The sequence below is a fragment of the Meleagris gallopavo genome, chromosome 3, assembly GCF_000146605.3.
Source record: "Meleagris gallopavo isolate NT-WF06-2002-E0010 breed Aviagen turkey brand Nicholas breeding stock chromosome 3, Turkey_5.1, whole genome shotgun sequence".
NCBI classification, from domain to species: Eukaryota; Metazoa; Chordata; class Aves; order Galliformes; family Phasianidae; genus Meleagris; species Meleagris gallopavo.
The window spans coordinates 42,707,529-42,721,670 of NC_015013.2; the positions used below are offsets into that span (position 1 = coordinate 42,707,529).

The window sequence follows — 14,142 nt, forward strand, 5'->3', positions numbered from 1 at the left end:
ATAGCAAGCGTCCCCAGAAGTTAGAAGAAATTTGAACAACTGCCAAGAGTAACTCATCAGGTTCCAAAAAATAAGGGAGTACATGTTAGTCTTTGAATGAGTTTTCAGGAGAAGGGCTGGCAACAGATACAACATTGTGCTGCAGGTTAGCTGCAAAATTGTCTGCCATCTATTTTATTTGGTTTCTTCTTTTCCTCTCAAAATGTAGCAAATACAGTACTAAAAGCCTGAACTTAGTGTTAGGAACTTGTATTGGCTGGCTGTGTACCATCAGCAGAAAAGATTTCTTTCTAGTAGAAGCATTCATGAGCTACTTGTAGAACACTTAAAAAAAAAATAAATAAACTCAAGACCATTCTTTTGAATTCATTAGCTACTTACAGAAGAGTCACTGATGCCAAAGATGTCTCTCACATCCCGGACTGTATGCTTGTTCTTCTTCCTCAGCGTCTGAGTGTATGTGTTGTACCTCTTCTGTACGGCAGCAGCTTGTGTTCGGGTCAGAGTGGACAGCAGGGCTTGGCCATCCTCCTCCTCAGCTCCTGAGATCAGGGTAGATAAGCCTACATCCTGCAGCCATTCGGCCTCCAGTTCCCCTTCTGTGGAGGAAGAGAGCATAACATGTTCTTGATGGAGAAGGAGAGAAGGGCAGGAAGGAAGGGAGGTAGCACGGAGGACTGCTGTGTCTGCCTTTACCTCCAGAAGGCTCCACATCTAATCTTTCTTAGACAAAGATTCTAAGTTAATTCAGCTTTTGTCACCATACTACCAACACTCAGTTTGACACTGTCTGCATAAAGGAGGTTTAGGAAAAGATCAGAGGAGGTATTTTTAACCTGTATAATAACATCTTCATGTGAAGAAGGCAACCTGATGCAACGAGGCACGAGGAGGCCAACTCCTCGTGCAAGAGAATAAATCCTCAGTTCCCGCTTAGACCATGTCCTGTCAGATGGAGCCATGTAGGTAGAAATTAAATTGGTATTCTAAGTAAACAGTATTGCATACATTACAGCAGTGTGTTTGCACACAAATTATGAGATTAAAGATGCTTTAAAAACCCTCCATCAGCTGGTAATCAAACACTTTGGAAAGGTGACCAATGGAGAAAAGCTTGATGTTCAGACAGTCCAGTAGCCATCTGGACAAGATAACTAAAAGCCAGAGCCACTCACTAAAAAGCAAGTAGAGGTAGGTATCAATGAAATCAGGTAGAGGTGCAAGGTGCAGAAATAGCTAACTTTTAGATGTCATCCTGATTTCTACTAGTTAAAGACTAGCTAATAATCTACTCCCCAGGGGTTTTGGACACCCAGATCCATGACTAATACCTCCTTTTGCCCTGCTTAGTGCCAACTTATGAACTAGCTCCACAGTGAGATTATACACAGTGTGAAACAGTGTTTTCTTTCTTTGAGTTTCAGCTTGGTACTGCAATCTGCTACCTTAGATGAATATTCCCTATCACTGTAGAACAGGGAGATGCTTCCAATCTACCTTTTCTGGCTCACCTTGTAGTTTTAAGTTTTGTTGTCACTGCTTTTTCATTTATCTGCTTTCTAAAGTAAACAATTATAGTCTTTTTAAATCTCTCATCACAGAGAAGATTTTAAGAGCCTTCATTTTTATTCTGCCTGTGACTGATCCTGCTTCAGCAATATGCTGCTTGAAACAAAGCAATCAAAACAACAATTGTATTCCAGCTTTGACTGCAGGAAAGGTATTACTATTATTATTAAACACACCAAAGAGGAAATTGACTAATTTTCAGACTGTTCTGTAAGGTAACTAGTCTATACACTCATTGTTCCTCTTGAAGCAATGGTGTTAATGATATGCTTATCTTCTCATTCTTTCTTTATTGCCTCCTCTTGGTAAAATTGGACTGCAGTAGATTGATAGACACCAGTTTACTTCACTTTGACTGCTTGATACACAAAAAAGAGAATTACAGTCTTGATTGGTACGGGCAAATGAAAGAGCATACATGTGCTATCACTGGCTTCACGGCTAACTGCCTTGTCTCTTCAAAAAGCTCTACAAAAATAACAGCCTCTAAAAACACAGTTCTGTTAGTCTGGGGTTTTACCAATCCTGTATGCCACGAAACAGATCGTAGATGCTGAAAGGATCACAATGGAGACAGGATGACAGGATTTCCATTCCTCCTCCATCAGTTTTGATCCTGAGGTTGTTCTGCCATCCTCACTCTTCTTCCTAACAATACTTCTTTTCATTTGTGAGTGCTGCTGTCCTACCCAAAACCTTTCATGTTTCATTTTCCAAATTATATTCATTTTGGCTTTTGTCCTGACATTCTTTCCAAGAGTTTTGTTTTTAATCAAACATTGTTTTTATGATGCAATGAAAAATAGTAAAGTAGACATGTAATTCTGTCTGTTTACCAGGCACCCTTGTGACTGTTTTCTCTGGCCTTTTCCCTTTTTCTTTTTCAGCTGCTTACAAACGTAGGCTTAAGACAGAAAAACTCTCAAAAAGTTTATGAAAATAAGTTTAAGTAAGAGCTAACAAAACTATATTGTTTTCAAAAATATTATTTTTTATAGTAGCTTAGTAGCTACTCATTTCAGCAGGGTCACTGTTGTTGATCCTGCTCCATCAGAAGATAAACAGATAATAGAGAGGACCTACTGAGTGGTAGTTTTCTTTTGCTTTCAGAGACTGCTAGAAAAGGTGTGTGCCTTTTTTTGAATTTCAGATAAGCCCAAATAAAAAAAGTTCTAAAGTTCTAAAACTAAGTGTTAATAGCAGTTCTGCATGTCACAGTAATTTTAAACACCCTGACTTTCACTTTCCCTACATTTTCAACTCATGCCATTTATTATGATCTACTTTTTCTTGCCTTAGTTACATATCAGCAGAGTAAGTTTTCTCATTACACATCTGGAGTGGCAAATGCAGAATTGTGTCTTTGACCATATTACTAGTGTCTGACTGCTATAGTCCTTTTGGTTTCTTAAGGATTTTACACCTTTTCTTCTCAAAGAGATCTCAACAGGATGATGAATATTTGTTTTTATTTTACACTGGGGACTTCCACATTGATTTTCAGCATTTTGATCCTCGTCAAAGAGTATTAACCTATTAGTATCTTAATAGAAGTCATAATTATTTCTAAGATTTATAATCGTAGAGTGAGTATATTACTGAAGTTAATAACTAGAAGAAGAACTCCCAGTTGTGTGTGGGTGTATGTACTACATAAGTGTGTAAAACAACAATATAAAGGTAAATGAAGTGTGGAGATGTATTGCATTTTACATTGCAGTCACATTTTTAATTTGGGACAGAGAGGAAAAAATCAATGCAATGTAATGAGGTGAAATCAGATGAAGGATAATATGGAAGTACAGTACAATTTGCATTGGTGTGAAGATTTAGCTGAGCAGTGATGAGAGCAACAGAGAAGTTTTTGAGAACTGGTAAAATAGGCTCCTGCATTTCCTTGTCCTACTAACTTAACTGGCTTGCAACTTTCCCCTGATGTTGGGGAAAAGTCATGGACATATTATTCACAACTGATAATTGCACGAGGGAAATACCATGATGTTCACAATCTCATCTTGTGCTGGGGAACCCAGAACTGAACATGGCACTCCAGATGCATCCCCACCAGTGCTGAGTGGAACAGAAGAGTCACATCTCTCAATCTGCCAGTGATGTTTTTCCTAACATAGTCAAGAACACTGATAACCTTCTTAGTGGCAACAGCACATTTTCCCAATAAGGGCAAACTGAGGCAGATTGCTTTTCCGAGTCCCTATAATCATAATTTTTCAGTGTTACAGTTCCATCTATCCTTATTTGAGATCACAGGCCAACAAAAAGAAGTACAGTTTGGTTTTAAGCTGCCAGACCTTGCCCCTTATTGAAAACAGATTTCTGGTAAATGGAGGTCTTCTACTTTTATTCCCAAGAGAGAAGCCTAGAACTAGTGAGTGGAAGTCATTCCCCATGGAAACAGCATGTAGATAGAGCTAGATACCTCTCTGTTGGATACTTATCATGAATGGTTACATATTTGATTACTAAATAAAGTAACACCCTTTACCCTTTTCAACCCTTTTCCTGGTAGCAAAATTAATGATATCCTATTGCATGTAAAGGTAAGAAAAGCACACTTCACTCATGTTAACAGCAGCATGAAGAGAATACACCATTCTTTCAAAATCTATCTTTAGATCAGCTATTCCCAGGCTAGTGGCCTTGATCCTAAAAACAGCTGCAACAATCAGTGGGCCTTGAACTCAGAAAAATTTCAGTTTTGTCTTATGTTAACACCTGGTATTTTGTGTTGTATAATAAAATCCATTTGTAAGTGGAATCATAACTGGGAAAAGTTAGAGGACTTGTTCAGATGTAATTTATAGAAGAGATCAATGAGTTTTACTAAGTTAGGAAGCTGAAGAATGTAGGCATCTTTATATTCAGACTCATCTCTAATATTCCCTTGAGTCAATTTCAGAGAAACAGGCAGCCACCAAACTTAATAGCACAAAATGATATCTAGCTAAAAACTGCTTCAGGACTTTCATAACTTCTACTTTATATCCTACCAAAAGCTAGAAAGTGGAAAATTCCAATATATTAATTGAACTTTTCTGTCCTTTAGTGGATTTTGGTTTAGAATATTAAATGCTGGAGATAAAGTTTTCTTTTAGTGTTTCTCTTTCCTGACTCAAAGTAATCTGTATTTTCATCTTGCTCATAATAGGGAAAGAGAGAAAAGCATCACTGAAAAGGTCAGGAAATGCTAAGGTGTGGAGAAGAATTGGTGTTTATGTTCTTACCATCAGCAGGTTTGAACTCCAAGAGTGTTGCTTCTTCAGGCCCATCTTCACTGCTTTCCTTGATGCTCTCCACTTCACACCAGAAGTCCTCCATGGAGGTGCTGTCCACAGAGGCCTGGGAGTTGGAGCGAGTGAATACTGGAGGACTTGTTGGCATTGACTCATTGGAAAGCATCCTGTTAATTCTTCGGCAGCGAGGAAGAGATTTTCTGAAAAGAGACAGAGATGAAAACTAAAAATATTTTACTTTTCTAATATGCAACCAGGGTTTCAAATGTGGCTGTACCAGGAAGGCCAGGAACAAGATGTTGGAAGCAAATGGTACAGTTCTGGTGGTCTTCATGATTTCTCTTGCTCATAAAAGTAATGACCGGAGATTTATTTTCATCTAACAGTTTATCTCTTTAAAGACTTTTAATGTTTTACACCTGAGAGGGGAACTCAGGAGATGCAATTTTTATTTCTAATACTGCTACTCTTCTAATGAGACAATGAAAAAGGATTTTAACTTCTTTGTGCCTCAGCTTTTCTTTCTTTCTCTTTCTGTTTTGTTTACTCACTGAAATACTTTTGAGGAAAAATAATCAGAGTTGGGAACACTGAAATGTATTACAAACTCATCTTGTCCCCACTAACTGTGCATATTATGAAGAAAAATATGAGATGATTTAGATCAGAAGAATAATTACTATTTCCATTTGAAAATTCTGTTTAAATATTTTTAAAAAACAACTTTAAAATAAATAAAATCTTTTAAAAAAAATCTTAAAAGTGAAATCATATATTTTAGGGCAAACAGAAGATTTCAATCACTGTTTAAAAAAATTGATTCACTAAAAATCAAATTTCAAATTACAATTCAACACAAAGATTTCTTCTCTTAAATTAATTTTTGGATTGTTAGTAAACCAACAAACTTGTCCCTTGTTCTTTTGTTCTTTTCTTTTCCCATTGTAAATTCATACAGGTGAAGACAGTTGTAAAATTTCACAGAAAATTTTATGAAATACCCACTGCAAAAGTCTTATCTAACTCTGTTCTGTTACATTATTACAGCTGTGATACTTTAAACAGCTTTTGCAAGTATAATTACAGTAATTACAGTAGAAAGTAATACAGACCACCACAATATTTGTACAAAGGAGTCAAGAGGCAGCATAATTATGACTAGAGAGCTAGACTGCAGGAATTAATGGAAAATTATGTCATAAGGTCTTCTGGCCTTCACTTATCTGAATTAATTCAAATGCAGTTTCCCTTTCTCTTCCTTTCCTTTATGGCATCATCCTGCCAACAGCCCTTTGTTTAAAACCACAAACATCACTTTTACTCCATTAAAAAAAGATGCTTCCTTTTCAGTATTTCCCTCCTTTTCTAAGGTCTCCTAATGGATGCAAAAACACTGCAGTATATAATGAAGCTAATTGGAGCTATAGTCCTGGGGCCTGCTCCCATCGCTTAGGTGGGCTCAGGCAGTTCCTTCCACGCTAGCTCCAAGCTCAAACACAGCAGGGTGTAATGTGGACAATCTGGATGCAAGCCTGCCTATATGCTACTAGCTAGCTGCCCAGAAGCAAAGCTTTCAGATGGATGACCAAACTTCAGAGGGCCAAAATGTGCTGCTGTGCTATAGAGACAAATATCCTCCAGGAAAAGAGGTGTCACTTTCAGTGCTTTTATCTTTTCTTCTCACAGATGGCAAATGACTGTTTTTAAGCACAGTGCTGAAACTGTTATTAATTAGGATAAGTCCCAGCTATAGAACATGAGAAGAGCTTGTGACACATGTGGTTAAAGCTATTGGATGCTCACCATACAGTCTTCTGCTGAGGGGATGTGACCTTTTAGTGTTTGTTCAACACAACTCAGGTGACTGGGGTACCTGCCAATAAACCATCACTGTAGTGGGTATGGGGCCAGGGATCTTTTTGTTTCGATTTGCCTTTCTCTCTTCCTTCAGCACAGCAAGGAAACAAAACTGTGGGCCTCACAGATATCACGAATATTGTGCCAAGTGTCCTGAAGCAGAGATGTTAACTAGGAGAAGCTGAACCCCTGAGAAACAGCCAGGAAAACTCTGTGCAGTCAGTGGGGAGAGGGCTGGGATGGGGAAGCAGTCCCTGCTAGCCAATTGCTCACTGCTATGAGAAGTTTTGCTCCTTTGTTTGAAAGGTGATAGCAAACACAAATAAGGAAAAAGGCAAAGCTTCCTGGCACTCTCAAGGCCTTGGGGGCCCCTTTCCACTCAGCACTGTGCAAGGAGAGAGCTTATGCCAAGGGCTTGTGTCCCTCCCCAACTTCCTCTGTAGCTCGGAGTTCTGCCTGAGCCCCCCACATTGCTGCTCACTACGTATCGATTCCAGTATTAGCCTAAAGTTTTGTTAAAAAATGAGCCTCCACATCTGCTCTAGAGCATTGCCCGGAACAGCACTTGTAGAAATAACACTCTCGCTGTGCTGGAGTCAAAGGCATGCTGGGATGAGCAGAGGAGTTTTCTTTTTTTTTTTTCCACTTTGCTGCCTTCCATCACTTAGTCATGGTCAGGGAATTTAAACACTTCCTGCCCTCCCAGAGTGAGTCTTGACCATGACCCTTGTGCTCTTCGGGCACCACACCAGACTGATCCCTGGGCTTTGACTCCATCAGCACTTCTAACAGCTAACTCAAACCAGGGCTTTTCATTTCACCATATTAGGAAGAAAGAGGCTTGGCGGGTTGTTTCTTTTCTCCTCACAGTGAGTTCTGTAATATTACCATACCGAAAAGCTAAATGCAAAACAGATCACGTAACATGGCAACAACTGCTGTGACAACCAGCTTTACCAAATACGTCAAAGGTTACTGGGTAATTAACATGCATTTACAACAATATTAGAAGTATGGAGCTATTTTGAAAATCAACTGAACAAAGTCTGCTGAGAATCTCATATCTGAAACTTGTGCCCAGATTAAATCTCACTGTGTAAAATTCCTGTTACAAGAAAGATTAGGCAGAGATGCTTTATCCTTATTGGTAAACAACTGAAGCTTGCTTCCAGGTGGTCTGCTATAAATCTTCTCCAATTATTCTCAGTCTAATGTGTTGGAAAAGTTCTCTGGCTGCCATTTTGACCCATATACCTGGTGCTTCTGCCCTGGAGGAAGTGGTCTTGTTTTATGTAATAATGGCAGTTGTCTCCACTTCCTCTACTCAAAGCTGTTGAAAACAGTTTCAGGAAAAAGCAGAGAATTCCCACTGAGGAAGCAAAGCATATTCCTCACTGCTTTTAATTCTTTCTTGGAGGACACGAGTACTGACTCAGCATGCCTGTCTCAGAAATTGCTCAACAAGCCCAGGTTGCCTGTCACTTGGGAACTCTGGTAGCCGGAAACCTATGTTCCTTATATCTTTCTCACCCTTGAGGCTTTCTGGTTTGTTTGTCCTTTTCCTCAGTGTCTGTAGAGAAGTTTACAAGGATGTATTTTTTTTCTTCTAAGCCAAGTCTGTTGTTCTTACAGAAAATTTGAACAGCAGTCTGGTTAGACAAGGACTAATCACAAAGCTCATGCTCCATTTCCTCTGGTACCTCACACATACAGGCAGTGGTGAGCTAATCTGAAAGGCTGACTGAAACTGAATGCAGGAGGGGTCTCAGATCTGGCTTCCTAGATGGAAAACACTGGTAGAAAAAGATGATGAAGTATCAAAAAAAAATTACAGTGCCTTCACAGAGTGAGCTGAAACTGTTTTCAGGATGCAATTATAAACAAAACAAAACAAAAACCCATGCAGATACAAACCAAAATACTTGAAAACAAAAGAAAATGAAATAAGGGAAAAGTATACTACAGTGGTTAATGTTATCAAAGAACCCTTCTTTTGCTGAGCATCAGTCACACAAGAAAGGGTTGAAGAGTGCCAGTAAGGAGAACCATGACGGTATTAGGTAGAGAGCAATTTTTGCAAAGAAGCGGGGTATTTCCATGGGACACAAGGAGGTTGATTCATCTGCATGTGACTAGTTAGCAACTCTGGTGTGTTTGTAATGCTGATAGAATGCAATAGCAAAGCAGGCCCACTGTACCTATGATTTACGCTTTGTATATCAAGCAGTAGTAAGCTGTTGGGGGTCTGCCAGCACACACTGATTTCAGGATAGCCATGGCAGATCCAGTAAGCACTTCTTATCCTATCCCCAAAGCAGAGGTTAGTCACACTGCATGAAGAAATGGTTCAGTGACATCTAATGATTGCTCATGGGCTGACTAATGAGAAAGCTAGGCTTGTGTTTTCAGTTAATTAAGTAATGGGTGGTAAAGAATCCATAAAACAGACAGGGAGTAATAAAGCCACCTTGTAGTTAAAAACAGCATTCAATCCTTGTTTGCACAGAGACAGAACATCTTATTCTTGTGGATCATTACGTTTGATTTAATTCAGTGAATCCTGAATTAAGTTCTTCACAATTAGTCACATTTAAAGGAAGGGGAAAGAAGTGGGAAACAAATTATCCTGGCCATCTGAACACCAAAAGCCACCTTTGCTTATTACAATCATTCTATCAGTGTACTCACTCATTCCAGCTAAGTTGATAGTGCCTGAATAATGTAACAGCAGCAGAGTACTTTGTTGTTGTCTGTGCCCAATCTTTCTTACAGTTTATCATAACTATTACTCAACTTCTGACAAAATAAACAATTACGCTCTTTCTGCTTAACTTTTCTTGGATGTAGAAAGGGAGATAGTACCTTGTATTGGCAGAGAAACAGTATTTCTACCTCTTAGCTAAAAACTATGTTTTTGTCTGTTTTGAATTTTTAGGAAGCAGTCATGTACCAATGTTTCCTTTTTCTTTTTTCCTCAAATGTGTAAAAGCTCCAGGCAGAGTCCAGCAACTGGAAATACTACCTCTGTGCACAGTTCACAGTTTGTTTTCAGCCAGCACTCTTCCCCCAAATCCGTCATCTTCTGCTTCCTTCCTGGTGACCCAGTTTGTTGTTTGCTTGCTTCCTTCGCTCTGTTCTCAGTGGCTTTTAATCACAGAGAGGGGTATATCTCAGGCAACATTTCCCAACTCCATCTGCTTACTTCTCTTTCTGATTATCTTGCAGATGTTAGAAAAAATGTAGGCAGTGGACTCTAAAGTTTCATTTTTCTTTCTCTAAGATCTAGCATTTGACCTATCATGCTCATTAATTGCACTGAGGTGTCACAAGCCTCTCTATCAACAGAGTGTTTGAGTGAGATGCAAAATGGAACTTAACTTCAGCAGTATTTTTTTCATCCTCTTGCTTAGTGGAACTCAAAAATCGTATTACTCTCACTGGTCTGTTACAAAGCTGAGTTTGAAAATAAGCTGAGCTATCACATTACTGTATCAGCTATATTCAGTACTTCCACAAACATTCTGCAATTGATACTTCTGTAAATAATTAATTTTATTTCCAAAGATCCTTTTTATCTTTGAAAACACTTTTTTTTAGACCAAAAAGACTTGTTTAACGAGTCTTAGGATTTAAAGATTTAATAGAGAAAAAGCTTGTAAGATTTAAAGGACTTGCAAGGCTTAAAAGAGTTTCATTTATTTATTCATAACTAATCTTCAGTTCTGCTAGTGGCAGTCAGGACATTCAGCTATGAAGCCTGTATGTCAATGTTACCTGCGCTATCTAAAAATGCATTTCACCTTGTCCTCTTCAGCTCTCTGATGCAACATTTTCGTCAGTGGCACGGACGAAACATCTACAACAACGACCACATTGTGGCTGCCCTGAGGCTGAGCATAGAGATTGCAGAATAATCTCTCTGTTTGTGTGTGTCAGTGTGGGGGCTCTCACAATCAGACCCTTTGAGCTAGTGGAGAGCAGGGAATATGCTCTCTAGGTATTGCCTGCTGGCAATGATGACCTCTGGGGACATGACCCAGACCTCTCCTCCATGCTGGCAATCACATCACTTCAGTGCTGGCCTGATACAACAGAGACAGTGCACTATATGGCTTCAATGCATCTGTCAAAATCTGAAAGGTTTTTGTCTTCATTGTCCTAACAAAGCTGTTCCCAAAGGGCAGCAGGGATTCCCAAATGATTAACACTAACAAGAGTATGTTGTTATCCCTTATTTTTTTTTTTCCAAGTAAATTGGAAGAGAATTCTTTTCTCATACATTAAGAGGCAGCAGAACACATTGGTTTTGAATTCTTAAGATTTAAGGATGAGTAATCATGGCAGAATATGGTAGATGCAAATCACAATGGCTATGGACAGAATAAAAAACATTTAGACATGGCCTGCAGCAAGCGAAAGTTATGTCTGTGAGTAGCCATATCTTAAACATATTTTGTTATTAGAGTTGACAAATGTTCTGTTCTGTTGGTGCTTGCCTAAGTCCAATTAATTTTGTATGCAACACATCCACACATCTAAGGAGGACCAAATATTTCCAGGAAGAAACATAGGCACATGGAGCATGCACTGTACCAGAGGAAACTCCATTCTTCCAGGAAATGTTTGATCTATTTTGCATGTACAGCATAAACGCTTTGTGTCTGAGCACTGAACCCAGGATATCTGATAGTTCGCTGTACCCTATGCTGATCAAGCCCTTCAGGAGCATTGGGCTCACTGCTTGTGCACTGTATTGTTTATCTACTCATGCTGAGTAGATGTCTCAGAAAAGTTCTAGTTGTCTGGCAGACATCCAGAGATATTGCTGGATAGCTGAGCACCCCAAAATCCAGTGTAAAACCTTCAGATTCCACACCGACATAATTTAAAATCAAGATATATGATGGCCCTGGACATACTACAGTAAGATTACAGGTCCTTGGCTACTTGCTTAAGCTGTACAGAAAGCACAAGGCAGATACATTTCATTCTGTAGCTGAGTGCAGGCAGCTACCTAGGGTGTCACTTCAAGTAGCAAGCAAAAATGAAACAATCATATGAATGAGAAGGAAATGGGTGAGCAGAATTGCATTAGATCCTACCTAAATTCTGGGACTGCACCAGCGCTGGTGCTCAAATGAGGATTAAATCATTCAGCAAGCAAAGAAGCAAACCAAGCAAAGTCCATAGGGAAGGTAAGCAGGACAGTGTTATTAAAAGATTTTTGGGACTAGTGCCACAAACCAAGTTTTTTAAAGAGAAAGAAATATGGAAACACTCATCAGACATGAAGTAAGTACTGAAACATAAGGGGTCAAATTGCTACAGCTCTCAGTACACCTTCTATTTTTGCCTCCATTTATGTCATATTTGTGGAAGAATATCTAATTATTTTTATTTTAGAGCCTTCTAAATGAGTTATCCCTTCAACTAACATGCATATTATCATTAATGAGCTCATACTGTTTATAGAACTTTGTTTCTCTGAAGCACTTCAAGAGACAAATAGAGTCATTTTGGCTTAAGGAAGCATCATAAAGAATTGGACCATACTGTCTCTTGAAAGGTTTCTAATGCAATTACATATATCACAATTGCAAGCTCTTTAAGTCCCTGACATAAGCAAAGAAAGAGGGCATATACTTCCTGAGAGTGAACATGTAAACTAAATGGGAGCATGAAGTCATGCAATATGCTTTGAAGTTTTCTCTGTGCTTAGCTTTAAGTGAACTCCAGATGTTACTGTCTCATGTACTATAATCAATACACACTTTTAAGTAAATACTTTTTTTTGAAGGCTTCAGGACCAAAGCAAACAAGCCATACTTATTTTCCTAAGACAATGTTTTCCTTAAATGTGTTTTAATGTATACAAGAGGCAATGAGTGAGCTACAAAATATGAATGTTGACTCTCTGAAGAATTCATTTTTATTTTAGTCATAAATTTTAACAGCTACCTGCGATCCACATAAAATAATTTTGAACATGATACTTAAAAGTATTCTCGGCACTGGACTTAAATGATGTTAAAATGTACATTAATTTTTTAAAGCTGAGCAACACATTGAATATTTATTTTACTGAAAAAAAAAATACTTATGAGGGAAGATACTTTAAAATCTTTTGACTGAGTGGGGAGTAGCTTCACATTGTCATTATTAAAATCCTGGATCAGATTCTCAGCTAGTTATAAACTGTTACAGCCTCACTGGCTTAATTTATCCCTTATGTTTAAATTCAGAACATCCTTCTCTGTGGTATTGCTAATTCTGAAGTTATTACAAATTACAAAAATTGCATGAAAAACATTACTTCTCACCATCTCAATTTTTCTCTGCTGTTCTGGATTGGCTGTCAGGCAACTTTGAACCCTCAGCTTGTATTTTCCATGGTGTATTGTACTTTGTGGCATATTGAGTCAGTGAGAAGGAATGAAAAATCTGCTGGAAAATGTTGTAGCCACACAAAAACCAAGATGTGTGCATAATTCTATTTTTTGCCACTCAAGCACATTTGTAAAGATTGTATAAATTTGGAAAGAGTCCCACATTTGCTGAGTAGACTCTACTTTTGTTAGTGAAACTGCTTAATAACTCATTGTAGTTGAGATATTTAGAAGAACTACCTCAAAGAACTATGTTCTTATTTTTGCCAGAAGAAAAATTTTCACATCATCTAATATAGAAAGGACTGAAAAATAGTTTTTCAGCAAGTTGTCCGTTGATTACTCTTATCAATGTCAAGAAATTCTGTGACTTTATCCTGAATGAGCATCTCTACTACTATCTTCCTTTCAGTCCATCTGCAACCATTCCCAAATTGTTCCTTTTCTCCTACCTCTTCAATTTCCCAGAAGGTAAATGTGGCTGTGTTGAGTGAGAGCCTTGAGTAGAGGTAAAGGCATTTGAGAAGTGCTTTCTGCACAGAGCCATGTGGAGGACACACCAGTACAGCACAGTGAGACTACAAACACTGGGAAGGGATGAGGACTACAGCTGATGGGTGTGTTTCTTCAATGGCATTTGACAGTCATATGTCCTTATCAGAAGCAGTCACACACAAGCCTCTCTTTTCAACCAGTTATAAATATTTACAAAAAGTTCAGGGCCAAAACATACTTCAAATTCTTAAAAAAAATAAAAATCATCAGAGCATCCCAAGCAGATAGGTCATATTAACAGAGGTAAACCAACCTTCTTGGCTTTGCTGAAGGCAAGATACACCTTTAGTTTCACCTTTAGGCCATAAAAAGCAAGCTACATTAAAACAGGATTTGACTAACATTTTTGAGGGAAATTAAACAACTAATTTCTTATTAATAAATTAATCTTCATTTCACTCATTTTAAAATTAGATAATAACATATTATTTGGTAATTTCTCTCAGTCAGGACATCAGTGACTAGAAGCATAGCTGTGTAAGCATAAAGACAAAGCTGAATTTTTTAAAAAAAGATGCAGTTGA

The 14,142-nt window shown here is 38.3% G+C and overlaps 1 protein-coding gene across 1 annotated transcript in view; it reads right to left on the reverse strand.

Annotated features, from left to right (window-relative positions):
- Positions 1-14,142, reverse strand: part of ARHGAP28 (Rho GTPase activating protein 28) — a 74,080-nt gene that overhangs the window by 29,547 nt on the left and 30,391 nt on the right. The window contains 2 exon segments of the mRNA XM_003204978.4: positions 382-599; positions 4,812-5,020. Of these exon segments, the coding sequence (XP_003205026.3) occupies positions 382-599; positions 4,812-5,020 (427 nt within the window).